This window comes from Electrona antarctica (assembly GCF_951216825.1).
Source record: "Electrona antarctica genome assembly, chromosome: 12".
Classification (NCBI taxonomy): domain Eukaryota; kingdom Metazoa; phylum Chordata; class Actinopteri; order Myctophiformes; family Myctophidae; genus Electrona; species Electrona antarctica.
Genome location: NC_136793.1, coordinates 32117675 through 32131700, shown reverse-complemented (window position 1 = coordinate 32131700; position 14026 = coordinate 32117675). Strand labels below are relative to the sequence as shown.

Below are 14026 nucleotides of genomic sequence, written 5' to 3'. Positions count from 1 at the left end.
AACTATTTCTATTTCTATTTCTATAACAACTTATACTTATACATTTGTAATAATAGCATAAGAAAATATGATAATATTTATCTTTTGCAACTACATTCAATATCTGTAAGCTTCAACTCATAATCAGGAACATAAAATCAACCCACCACATCCCCCTAGCCCTCCTGATTGGCAGCAATATCTTACCCAAATCCTGATCTACCTCATCGTCTCTTTATTATCAACATCACTTCTCATTTGTAGCTTCAACATCTCATCAGGTGTCAGGTCACCCTTAGCAAAATGTGGATCTCCCATCCAAATTGTGTGACATCACCTGAACTTTCAAATTGAGCTTGGTGGTCTGCCACATTCCACTTGTATATGAGTACAACTGTCGTGGTACAACAGCAGCAACAGATTGTTACATTGTGACACCCAACTCACCCAGCACATCAGGGTAGTCTGGGAAGTTCCCTGCCAGCAAAGTATTTTGTGCTCTGATCTTGCCTTTGCACATGGATATGAGGTTGCACAGGACTGTCCCATTGAAGGTCGTTAATGTCAAGGCAATTATGTTTATGCACTGTCAAATAGGTCTACATCTATTCTATGGTAACATATAGCTGTATAGTCATATTATCCTGCTCATTACTGTGCACAAATGTATACATCTTTGTGTTTGAGCACAAATGCATTTTGAGAACCCCCACATTTTCAGTAAAGCGTGCACGCTGTGCGGCCCCCCACACACCATCATTCTACAGTTCAATCTAGTTGAATACCCCTGCTGTAGGTTACAACAACAAACAGCTGCATATCAATGGTAAGGTGAATACTGTGCATGTCAACCAGTGACCATACTGTATCTGCTGCATGCTTGGACACACCTGCTTATGAGACAGACCTGACCTTTAGCACATAAGATTGACCTACTTATAAGAAATTGATTTTATGTGACAGTTATTCTGTTCATTTTGTAATTGTATTGTTTTTACATAATGCAGTACAATAGAACATCACTTTGGGTGTGGTATGGACACCATTTTGGATTTGGCAATACATAATTAACTAGTGATGGGAGATTAATCGGCAAACACATCGGTATCGGACGATTTGAGTTGTTTTTAGATTAATCGGCATCGGTTTGATTAATCAGACCGATTACGTTTTTCAATAAACTTTTCCCTACTCCTTTTTTGAACATAGTAACTGCGAGAGTGAGGTCTAGCCAACACCAACTCGGGATTCCTGGATCGCTGCCCTCCACAATGTCCTATCCAACATCAGGTTATTGAGCTCTGCAGTGTTGTTAGCCAAGCTGTCGCGCTGCAGCACGTCTACATAGGTGGTACGCTTCTTTCCCCCCCTTGGCTTTGCCCTGGGTTTGGCTCCCATAGTCAATTTACTTGCCTCAAGTTCTGGGTACCTGACGCAGTGCCCTGCCAGCCTCATCCTTCTCTCTCTGACTTTGTCCGTGACCCGTGGTAGGTCCCCATAGAAGAGGTCCACATTTCTGATGTGACACCTAGTGCCATTCGTAGCATTCTTGTGTAGACTCCATCCAGGGATTTTTCCTGTTGTACTGTGAGGGTCCATGTCTCGACAGTATCTATGAACAGCCGCCTCTTAAGGTCTTCTCCCATGTCTGATTTCCACACTCTCCTCATCCCGTGCAAGGCTTTCCAGGCAAGTGCTCTCCGAACCTTCAGATCCTTTTCAGTTGAGGCAGTCCAGGCCCCAAGGTACTTGAAGTCCTCGACTCGCTCGAGCACCGTCCCGTCTGCAGTGGCAATGGTTTTGTCCTCTGTGTTGACTGTCATTACCTTTGTTTTCTTGGTATTGAGCTTGAGGCCGAACTTGGACCTTGGCTCGAGTCTGGCTGTAGCTTGACTCTATCATCTGGACCAACTTTTCTAGAACTCCGTAGGCACGTAGAATACTCATGAGTTTCCCCCGGTGGATGGTGTCGAAAGCCTTTTGGAAGTCAATGAATGTGATCACCGCTGACAGGTTGCGCTCCCATACCCCTTCCAATATACTCCTCAGTGCCAGTATCTGCCCGACTTTCGAACATAAACATAAGTTAAGGATTATGAAAGATCATTATTATTATTATTATTGGACGTTTATTTCCTTTGTCTTTTCTCATTTATATTTTAACATAAATAACATAAAAACAATAAATAAAAAAAATGAAAATAATGAAATTAATGAATCGGTCTGTCTTTACAGATAAACAAGCCCAAAGTAACAGTTTGAACAGATCTACAAGCTCACAATATTATAAAGGTATTTAAGTTAGATGTGACTTGCCTAAGCCTGCAGTGCAGACACCCTGTTACATGTATTTTTCAGAATAGACAAAATTATAATCTTTCAATACAGAATGAGATCGACATTGGTAATATTGGTTATCGGCCATAACAGCAATTAATTATATCGGATATCGATATCGGCCAAAATGTCTCATCGGCACATCCCTATAATTAACTGATCACTTTCACTGATTCAGCCACATTCCTTTAGTCCTAAACCCCCAAATAATGATTAATTAGTATTAGTTATAGCCATTTTAAGCTCCTGGCAGCCATATTGGACGCCATCTTGAAAATGACGCCTTTCCAGAACATATATTTTCCTATATTTTCTGTATATTCTTAAGCATGCCTAGAGGTACCAGAACCAATTGGAAAAACCTTTTCTATCATTTTTGGGGGGTGTATTACTATTTTTTTTTCCATATTGATCCATGCAATTTTCGCCTAGTGTTATAAAATAAAATGCATGATAGCACTCATAAAGCTACCACGGGTGCAATGCTATCACATATTTTCTAACTCTAGACATGTATACCTTCACAAAAATCACTATGAGCCTTATTCAGCCAGATGGTACAGACCAACCCCCCCTGGCTCACGGACTAATATAGGTCCACCTGGTTTACTTCCTAACTATCTATAATTTAGCTGGAGAGGCTGGAACTCCCACTTTGAGAACCACTGTCTGTGTGTGTGCGCACACACACACACACAGTGTAGGACAGTATGCACTATGCGCACAATTACAACAGCATGATAGCTGATAGGGGGAACCGTTCTTAGCAGCCATAATATATTAGCATGCTCTCTAGCATCACATATTGCCAAACAGCACTGAACTCTGATCATTGTTAAAGGGGAGGTGTCCAAAGGCGTCCCATGGCATGGAATGAGTTAAGCAAAACGGTCACGGAGGTTCTGCCCACTTCAATGCGCTTCTGAGAGTACACAAGTGGAACAAATTAATGAACGAGTGACAGCTAACGAGCAAGCTACACTGTCGTCTTAGCTGCCTGCCAGCAAGCTCACAGACATTTTTGGTCATACGACCAAAGATATGGACAGTCGTACAGGTGCTCACAAATACCATGTTTTGGGGGCTTGAGAAAACTCATGGCTCATTTTGCAACCTGGTGATGAGCTCGCAGATCAGCTGTTTTCGCGGAGCACATGTAGCAGCCACTTGACTGTGTGTGTGTGTGTGTGTGTGTGTGTGTGTGTGTGTGTGTGTGTGTGTGTGTGTGTGTGTGTGTGTGTGTGGAGAGACGAGAGAGATTGATAAAGAGAGGGGGAGACGCGCTGCGCTCTGATCATGTTCAAGACGTGTTGTCATTATAGCAAAGTAAAGACTGTTGTATCCCCACTCAAAATGCACACCTGCCCGTTCAGGCAACTCTGTAGAAACCCTCACCTGCCCGACCATTTTTTTTACTTGCCCCGGGCAATCGTTAGTGTCAACCACTGTATGCATATATGGGGTTATGTATGAGCCGCAGGCCGGCCTGTATATGTGATTATCTGAGTCATGGGTCCACCTGCAGACCCTTCCATTAATCCATTTTAATATAGGATGAGCCTTTTTTTTTTGTATTATATCTTAACATCTTGTTCAGGCTGTCAGGACTAAGAAAAGAGGCTAAAGTTAATTTATTATACCTACTACATTACATAAATATTTTGTCATATATCCAGGACTCTGACAACCCAGACCTGAGAGATCGTGGCTACATCTACTGGCGTCTTCTATCAACGGATCCTGTAGCCGCCAAGGAGGTGGTTCTGGCCGAGAAGCCTCTGATCTCTGAGGAAACTGACCTGATCGAGCCCACGTTGCTGGAGGAGCTCATCTGCCACATTGGTACGCTGGCCTCTGTGTACCACAAGCCCCCCAGTGCCTTTGTGGAGGGCAGCCGTGGTGTGGTGCACAAGAGACTCCCTGCCCGTACTGGATCGTGAGTCATGCACATTATGTTCCTTTTTTCCCCAATACCTCAGCCATTCAAGGGAATATTCACTCAAGTGGACCTAGCTACTTGACTTGTTGTGTTTTCGCTGGGTCATAGTACCCCAGCCACAGGAATGTAACCGATTTCTTTCCTAACTTCAACTAGAATGCACTGGTCCTTGTATACAGTTGATTTTATTATTTTTCCTCTGGAGACAGTTGAGTCAAATAAACAAACCACTACTAAAATGTATTTGTATAGTTCCTTGCTTAGCATGTAGTTCCAAGTGCTTTACAATATTGAGAATATACTACATTTAATAAATCAAGTTTACTGTAGATTTGAAATTGTTATAATCAAGCATGGCACTGAGAATTCCAATCTAATTGTATTGGGTGACAAAAAAATCTTCTTATGTTCTCTGCCCTCTAGTGGGGAGAGTGCAGAGAGCCCGGACCCAGGTTCTGCAGCTGGTGTCTCCGAGCCACCCCCTGCTGTCATCCCATCCCAGGGAGACCTCTTGGGAGACCTGCTCAACCTGGACTTGGCACCTTCTGTCACCACCACCACTGGACCGCCACCTCCTGCCTCTGGCATGCAGTTGGGGTCCATGGACCTTCTGGGAGGAGGGCTAGACAGTCTGGTAAGTGTTACTCTGCACTGCCTCCATGCCTGTCTCTACCCATAATATCTGATGTCTGGAGTACCAATGAGTTTTCGTTGTTAGATTATTAGTAGATAGTCTATACTTTATTGTTTTTGGAGGAGGTCTGCAACAATACAGCCAAGGAAAGTTGGATACTGTGTGTGTGTGTCCATTCCTGTTTTTTTTCTTTTAACCCCTTTGTATTTTCCTCTTTGCTCTATGCTACACCTGCAGATGGGGGATGAGACTGATGCGGTAATTACTCAGAGGGAGAAATAACTGTCTGTGTCATGTCATGTCATGTCATGTCACACCATATCAGTGCATAGACCCTTACTCTAGCTTAGTGTTGTTTTTCATTATTGGTTTCCTATGCTTGTGTTCTATAATTAACTGTATCCCCTCACTTGTACCATTTTGTTGTCTTAATTCTCATGCATCTGTCATTTGTACATATCTGCTGCATCCCTAGCTGTTCATCACTCTTTATCATCCTGATCTATTGCGCAGATATGTCTCCCGTACCGCAGAGTCCCCTTTACTTTTCTTATCATTGGACTCTTGGTGTGTTTCATGTCTTCCATCAGCCACACAGTCCCCTGGGGACGGACACTCCTAACTCACCTCAGCTCTCTCCCCAGCCCTCATCGTCCCCAGAGTACAGCCCCACTGAGGTTGGTTCAGGGGGATGGTAGACCAGCAAAGGCCAGCGGCAAACTGTAGATTCCCCCCTTGCTCCACTGTACTGTTGCGATGTCATCGTTTCCAGCAGTCAACCCGTCTGCTGTAGTTCACCAGACATGCCTTTTTAATGTAGTTTTGTTTGTATTTAGTGTTGTTGGTCTTTTGCACATTAGTTCACTGTACTCTTTGACTTTTGTCACTTTTTAGTAGTTTTAGTAATAGCAAAGTTGGGTCACAGGGATACCATTCTGGAAATGCCCCCGTGCAGTACATTCTGACTAACAAGGCAAGACTCTTGTCTCCTTAAGTCATCATCAAATTGAAAGTTATATGCAGACAAAGGTACAGTTTTTTTTGTTGATGGATGCTGCCATCTTTACACGTTTTTCCATTCTAAACATTATTTCTCTTTCTGTTCTATATTCTACCGTCTCTTTCTCTGGTAATACTTTGACAACTCACTGCTGTAGACCTTTACAGTGCTGCTCTCATGTGGTGATTTCCTTGGCTCTTGATGGGTAGCATTTGAACACACCCTTAGCCTTATATATCAGGAGATGGCTCTGACATTAAACAAGAGTACAGTGAAAAATAAATCAAATTTAATAGATAATCTACCATAAATCTTGTAATAGTGACCTGGGTTTTTATTTATTTCAACTGTAGCCAGCTTTTATTGAAATGAGGCATATATGAGAGGCCTATATTCCAATTTTTCAAACGGATCAGAATGAATAATACCACATTTTGTGTCAATGTACTGGGTTCATTTATTGAAACCAAGTACTGTATGAAATATTAAACAGTGCAGTTACAGGTGATCACTCACTGTCACTTCGAGCAGAACCTCCAGGGCGGCCGAAGGGGAACGCTGTCAGACCTGTCCGGCCGTGGTTTGCTGGGGGAGCGATTGCCGACCCTGGCACCAACGTGTGCACCCCGCCAGCCCGGATCCGTAGTGCCCGCAGTCGACGCACTATTCCGGAGCAATTGCTGTTTTTAGCCCAAGCGCACAGATCTACGAGCCTGGAAAAACACACTTTTCGTCGGAGCACCACGGTCACCTCCGGGCTCCGGGGGACCAGTCCGGTTCCAACGGCCACGCGTGTGACGTTATCATGTGTTCCATATACGGAAGAATAAAGACGGGGGCGAGTCATGGGTATCATAGTAAACACCACCCTCATGACTTGTATTAGAAGACTAGCCTATAACTGCCCCTAGGCATTAATACATTAACATGCCGGCTTTTAATTGAATAGAGGTCACTATTAGAGGATTTACGGTATAATATTGTAACGCCTGTATGCTATCCTTCCGCTAGTTATTACCCGGTAGCTGTCTTTACGCATTAAAACACCCATTTCTTTTCCTCCCATCAGTCTGTACCTGGTAGCTGTCAATCATGAAAACACCCATCCTTTCCTCCCATCAGTCTGTACCTGGTAGCTGTCAATCATGAAAACACCCATCCTTTCCTCCCATCAGTCTGTACCTGGTAGCTGTCAATCATGAAAACACCCATCCTTTCCGCCCATCAGTCTCCAAACTTCCCAACATATTGTTTTATCTTGCAGTAATAAATAACCTAAATTGCTTTGCTTTTTTTCCCCATAGCTTAGTGGTGACATTGGAGGAAGTGCTGCTGTAAGTATGTCTTTTCTGTTTATTTATTTTCAGACATTCATCTTGTAGTTACAAGTTGCATTTGCACGTTTAGACATGCGTGGTGTGATAATGTTGCTCTATGGTCCCACAGATGGGGGCTGGGTTTGGGGCACCTCCAGCTGTAATGCCAGCCTCTCTCAACGCCCCTGTTGCTGGGGGATTCGGTGACCTGTTTGACCTTGGGGGAGGAGTTGGAATGCCAATTGGAAACTACGTCCCTCCTAAAACAGTGAGTCTCCATGTAAAACCACTACATGCATAGAAGTCTGTAGATGCAAAGACCTGTCAAAGCCTAACATCATTACCATTGTTCAGGTGTGGCTGCCAGCCATGAAGGCCAAAGGACTAGAGATCTCTGGTACTTTTGCCCGTCGCGCTGGGGTCATTCAAATGGAGATGACCTTCACTAACAAGGCTATGAGCGTCATGACTGACTTTGCAGTTCAGTTCAACAGAAACAGGTACAGAAGGTGCCATTTTAACCCATTTAGACCTGAGGACGCATCTGTGTCATATTATAGCTTTTAAGACGGAGATGCATATTCAAAATGTGATCATTGTGTTTTGTTATATCTTTTAGACTCTTGGCATGTTTGTACATAGTTCCAAGTCTCTCCCTTTTTTTCCCCATCTGTAGCTTTGGTATGGCCCCAGCTGGTCCACTCCAGGTTCTCACACCCCTCAGCCCGAATCAAACCATTGAGGTCTCTCTCCCCCTCAACACTGTGGGGCCTGTCATGAAGATGGAACCCCTTAATAATCTGCAGGTAACCTCCTTACAGTATCACGTTTAGTTTCTAGATTTTTGCTTTATATCCACGTGAATCCAAGTGTTCAAATGGAAAGAATTTTGACAGCAGTACACTTTTGGATGCCAAATCATTTTTAGCAGCCCTAGCCATAGAGCTCCAATTGTGGCGATGCTGGTTGGTCTGTCCATCTGTCCGACCGTCTGTCTGTGCCACAGATCTTGTTTGCTTTTATCACCACACTTCGGCCAGTTTCCAGCTGGATGTAAGGAGCACCTTGGAAAAGATTTTCTGCTATGAATAAAACATCACGCGTACACACAACCAGGCACACATTAAAGTTGAATACCCAAAGTGACAAGTACAGGCCAAAAACAAAAATGCTGTGTCTTTCTGTGCCTCATGGAACATTTGGAACATTAGGTTTTGTATTTGTTATACAATGTGTAATGAGTCGGCTCTATGCTTGCCCACATAAGCAGTTCTGCTGCTGTGCTGTTGAATCCTGCATATACAGTACAAAGGATAGAATGCAATAAATGGATAGCCTTTGGAATGTTTGTGATTGCCTCCTTTTTAATTCAGTTGACTGGGTAGACTGGTTGGGCTGGGAGGCCTGTGCAGCTGGAGAGTGGAGATGAGGGACGGTCTAGTAGAGATGCTGGAGGGGGGGACATTCATTAGTGGTCACACACATCACATTGGTGCTTTGTTCCCCTGGCCCCTGAAGGCCTGCGTTAGCTGCAGGCCTGACTTTAAAGGCTCAGCACCACCCATCTTGTGTTGTCATCTTTAACTGGTTCTGTTTTGCTTATCTTAATGAAGGCTTGCACGGTGATTTAACACATAGACTGCCGATCCCGAGTTTCTCGAGATAATTGATTGTGTTTTTCCCAGTGGCGTTTCCAGGAATTACATTTTGGGCAGGCAAGAATTACATTTTGGGCAGGCAAGATGTGTTTATTAATGTCGTCCCTCCACGCACAATCGGTAGCACTAAAGGTTTTCAAAGAGATATACCTGCCAGACAGTAGGATACAAAGGCTGAAAGGCATGCATTTGCATTCGAATGGGTGATTGAGTGTCGCGCTCTATACGCGCAACGGCCAATCCGCTGTCCACTAATAGTTCTCAGGTCTGGATTTTGGCCAGGCAGAAAATGGATTTGGACAGGCGGACGCCTGTCCTCGCCTTATTGTACGTACGCCACTGGTCTTTCCTTGCTAAACCCCACTTTCCCGACTTTTGTTTTATTGAGCCTGGAGGGTGCTTTTGATAATTTATGAGACATCATGCGTTTTCCGTAAAAAAAACCTTCCCGTGGCTGTAGGGGGCAATGGTGGAAAATCCCCATGGATTCTATGAGACGACGTGGCGCGATACGACTTTTTTCACCAATCGATCATGGATTATTTTCCGACACTAGGACAGTCGTGCACACTATTTTAAGGCACCTGTGGATGGAATGGAACGACGTACAATATTGGGTGATTCTTCAAAGGTTGGTGAAAAACACCTGCAGTCAAGGGGGGATTAAGATTAATTACGCAGTCAAAGTGTTAATGAACATTGTCAAAAGTAGGGATGGAGCTCGATACCTGAGAAAACCCGATAACAAGCTTATTGAGTATCAATAAGCTTTGGGCTTATCAAGCCTGTTATCGAGCATAGCAGCCCATGACATGTTTAAACAATCAAGACAAGAGGCGATCAAGAAATACATCTAATCACCCATGCTGGCACAAATATGTCAGTCTAAAAGTGTATTGATACATGCCAACCAGCGCTGCACGGGTAAACAAATACACTTTTTTTTTTGTAAAAGTAAAAATGTAAATTGCCTTCCGCCTGTTAGAAAAGTACTGTATTTGAAGGCCCTGCTAAAAGATAATGGTTCTTTTCAGAAAGTATTGTTGTCTTCCGTCTTTCCACAAAATGACGCTCGGTAGTGGGCTTGATAAGAACCCGGCTCGTTAAACCTGATTGATAAGGTGCTCGTTATCAATATAAATCACACCTGTGTGAAGTGAGGGGCGCTCTTACCGTCGTACATCATCATGACGTAAAATACACTATTTGCTCAGACATTATGACGTAAAATTCTCCATTGTCAATGGGAATTTAATTCTTAGCTGTTAGTCCTTTAATGTCCCTTTTATGCCCATATATGGAGATCCCTGATGTCATCAGTATATGCCCATGTATGGGCATGCTGATATGCCCATATATGGAGATATGTTATCTTCTGTGGCCTACTACTGGCAGTCTGCACAAGAAGGCTCCGATTGATCCAGTGGTTTGCAAGATTAGCTCCGGAAATACAGACAGACGAACAGAGCCTATCCTAATCTAGACTGCTAGCCGTCCTGCAGAGTCGCACCGTAAAAAAGGTGTGCTGGTGCAACCAAGTGAGAAAACACCAGTGCCACCAGTGGGAAAGTTAACCCATTCAGGCCTGACGTCGAAATTAATAAAAAAAAAGTTTTCTAAATCATGACAATTTTCGGAAAGATTTGAGGCACATTTTAACGATTTTTCAAAAATAGCAGACCTACAAGTTCATAGCGCGCCACTCGGTGGCGCGCTATGAGCTTGTAGATCTGCTATTTTTCAATAGCTAAATTATAACAATGTTTAAAACACAAACGGGTTCCCGCCCCAAAATGGGTTAATGGTTAATGTGGTTAAACGCTAACGTGACATGGATGCGTTCCAGGTCTCAATGGATTAATCTAGAGCCCTGCTGAGCCTGCCTGTTGGGAATCACGTGGCCTGTTGGCAAAGCATGACAGACTGTGGCCGGGCGTTCAACAGTTGGCTCACGTCTTCCCAACTGAATACTCTGCTCTACACTATATGTAATGCTCTGCTTTTGGTGCCTTTTACCTCTTGTTCTCCCCAATTTTAGTTTAGTTTTTATGCCAACTGTTTTCCTCCCCACAGACATTTATGTATTGTCAGTCACTGCTCGTCACCCTTCTTTTAAGATGTGTCCACATGCCTTCATAATTACACCTGTAGGCAGCCCAGGACGTGTGGACACGTCTTTAGGTCCTTTATTGTATAAAATGCGGTCGCTAAAATCCATTTTTTGACAGGCAACGCCTTGCTCATCCGTCCTGGAGCTGTTTAGCTGCCATTCACTTCCTGGTTTATGGAAGTGAATTGCAATTCTCTCTTTTGATCAGAACGACGATGTTCTGTCCTAATTTCTGACTTCAGAATGCATCTCGTTTGGAATATTAACGCTTCTAAAGAGAGATCAGACTTATTAGCGCGAGATAGTAATGGAACATTTCACCTCCCGGTTTTGGGGGGAGTAAAATCTCCCTCATCTGCTGGGTACTCTAGCGCCTTTATTTTGAAACATTGCGGGGCATATAAAGTGTTAACCGTTTGACCGCCGGGATTAATTAATCTATATTGCGCATTGCCAAGGTTTTATCGTGCGCAACCCTTATTTTGAAGAGCCAAATATCTGTAACCGGATGTTACAATGACAAAATGCTGTGTGTGGTGTCTTTACCGGTTGTTGTTGTTGTTCTCTCGGTCGGTGGTGAAAAAAACCCGACCGCGAGTATCACAGCGCCTACTGTCTGCCGTTGAAAAACCTTGTTTTCTCCAGAAACGACATTCATTGCACCGATTTGGAGAGCAGCACATAGAGCCACACGGGGACTACAAATATCACGCCCCCAAATGAGACAGGGGCCCCACTTCTGATCCGTTAGAACGGTATACTGCAGGCCAGCCCATAGAAGTCCATTGAAATTAAACTGTAGTTAGCATACTTTTAAAATAATATGAAATGAAATGAACTGAAGAGATTACATTAAGCTCTAATATGAATGCCAAAGCTGTGGTATTTGGCTTGGACTTGGCTTCTGGTCAACTATACTGCTGAAATAAGTATTCTTCACCACAGTCAACTGCTGTATACACTACCAGATCATTGTTTAAAGTGGCATTCCCTGGTAAAGTTTAACTGGAGTGTGCAAATTAGGCTAGATCTTAGTTTAGGCCGAGTGGACACAGCCTGTTACGACGGGTACTCTGACAAAGCTCCCAACACTATGACGCCGACATATAAGTCGGATTGGCAGTGTGACGTAGGTAGGTGTGACTGTCACTCTAGTAATCTAAAATGCATGCAAGTAATAGTTATAGGTACACCAAACATGTGGTGTTCTCATAGCTGAAGGGCAGTATTTCCTTTGGTCCAAAAGGGATGGAATGCCACCCTTGCTAGCCGACATGACCACATCCAGTTTGTCAAAGCAGGAATGGGCCACAGTTCCCAACTTCCCTGTGGTGGGCCTTATCCTTGAACATCAAGCTTATAACAAGTTCTGCTCCCCTTTATCATTGAGCTCGAATCACCCATGTTCTGAAAGTTAGAATTAATAGTCTAGCCCCTTTTCCAGTTTCCACAATTCAGGCAGCCTGTCACCCCATCCACGACTTAGATGTGACATGACCCCATGAATTATTCAGGAGCCACTCTCTTGCTTCATACCTGCCTGTCTGAACTTGCTGTCCTTCACTCAAAGCTGCTCTGTTGAGCAGCCAGGTCCATAATGACCTGCTGCTTCAAATTGTTACTGCTCCCAGAGCTTCCAGAAAAGTTATTCTTGTATTTCATTGCCTCACTATTTTTAGAGGTGGGCTGTCTTATGTAAAATAAGCCCATATAAAGTACACACAAGTTTTGGCACAAACAAATAACAGAGCCTTGACCTCACCTTGCAGACTTTACTCTATGGGTAGAGATAGGGGTGGCGGTGGCTCAGGGGTAGAGTGGCCGGATGGGAACCGCAAGGTTCCCAGTTCGAACCCGGGCTCCCCCAGAGTTGGTGTCGAAGTGTCCTTGAGCAAGACACTGAACCCCTAATTGCTCCCGATGTGCAGGTTGGTGCCTTGCATGGTTTCCTCTGTCATCGGTGTATGAATGTGTGTGTGTGAATGGGTGAATGGATTCTATGTAAAGCGCCTTGGATAAAGGCGCTAAATGCAGCATTTACCCTTAGAATGGCTAAAACTGCACTTGAGAGGGAACTACTCATATCTCCTTTCCTATTCTCTGGATGTCTCTATCTCACAGGTGGCTGTTAAGAACAACATTGACGTATTCTACTTTAGCGCCCAGTATCCCATCAGCATGTTGTTTGTGGAGGATGGAAAGATGGGTGAGTATCTTTGACCCTCCCCACCCTCTATGTTTCTCTCTCCATTCAAAAGCGTCAAACCCTGTGATGTCAGCACATAACACTTACGTCAGTCTATTGAGTTGCCTTCCACCTGAGTGCACTTTATTATGATAGCACGTGCGTGCGATGCAGACGTTATGGTGTCTGCAGCACCTGCGTGTCGTTGCCACGCACTTGCTCTGGGCTCACAAGGCAGAGGCACCACTGAACCAGTTGTTTGGTCTCTTTGGTCTGGTTGACGCAATCTGGGGGAAATGTGTCTGTGGATGCCCCCCTCCATGGATTCTCCAGATGGGGCCAGCAGCAGGGTGGCTGCCAGAGGCTGCAAACTAATGCTCTGGTACCAAAACCGTGGCAAGGAAGCCTAACTTTCAGCAACCAATTTACTTTTACTTCAACCGTCCACTCATATAGTCTTACTTGTGCTATTTTTCTAATCCATCTAACGGCCTTTTTTTTGTCACCCCCCCTCCCTTCCACAGAGAGGCAGGTGTTCCTGGCCACATGGAAAGACATTCCTAATGATAACGAGTCCCAGTTCCACATCAAAGACTGTCATCTGAACTCTGGTGAGGAGGTAGAAAATATGAAATGTGCAGGCGCAAAGGAAATTATTCAGTACCTCCACAACTCGTATTTTCTTCATTTCATAATAGATGGCTACATGTGTCAGTGCCTGACCCGTATTGATGACACAATTTGCATTTGATGAGAACTCATCATCTAGCATACCTGTTTACCTGTGATCATTTGGTTTTACACTATATACTAAACGTGAGTGCCATATGTACTGGAGGTGAAATGACTAATGACGGCTTAATGGACA

The 14026-nt window shown here is 44.0% G+C and overlaps 1 protein-coding gene across 6 annotated transcripts in view; it reads left to right on the top strand.

Annotated features, from left to right (window-relative positions):
* Window positions 1-14026, top strand: part of ap1b1 (adaptor related protein complex 1 subunit beta 1) — a 37064-nt gene that overhangs the window by 15974 nt on the left and 7064 nt on the right. For all 6 annotated transcript variants that reach the window (XM_079515890.1, XM_079515889.1, XM_079515888.1 and 3 more), the window contains exons 13-20: window positions 3993-4252; window positions 4679-4889; window positions 7194-7223; window positions 7336-7473; window positions 7560-7705; window positions 7882-8011; window positions 13095-13179; window positions 13683-13769. In XM_079515890.1, the coding sequence (XP_079372016.1) occupies window positions 3993-4252; window positions 4679-4889; window positions 7194-7223; window positions 7336-7473; window positions 7560-7705; window positions 7882-8011; window positions 13095-13179; window positions 13683-13769 (1087 nt within the window). The remainder of the gene's footprint in view (window positions 1-3992; window positions 4253-4678; window positions 4890-7193; window positions 7224-7335; window positions 7474-7559; window positions 7706-7881; window positions 8012-13094; window positions 13180-13682; window positions 13770-14026) is intronic.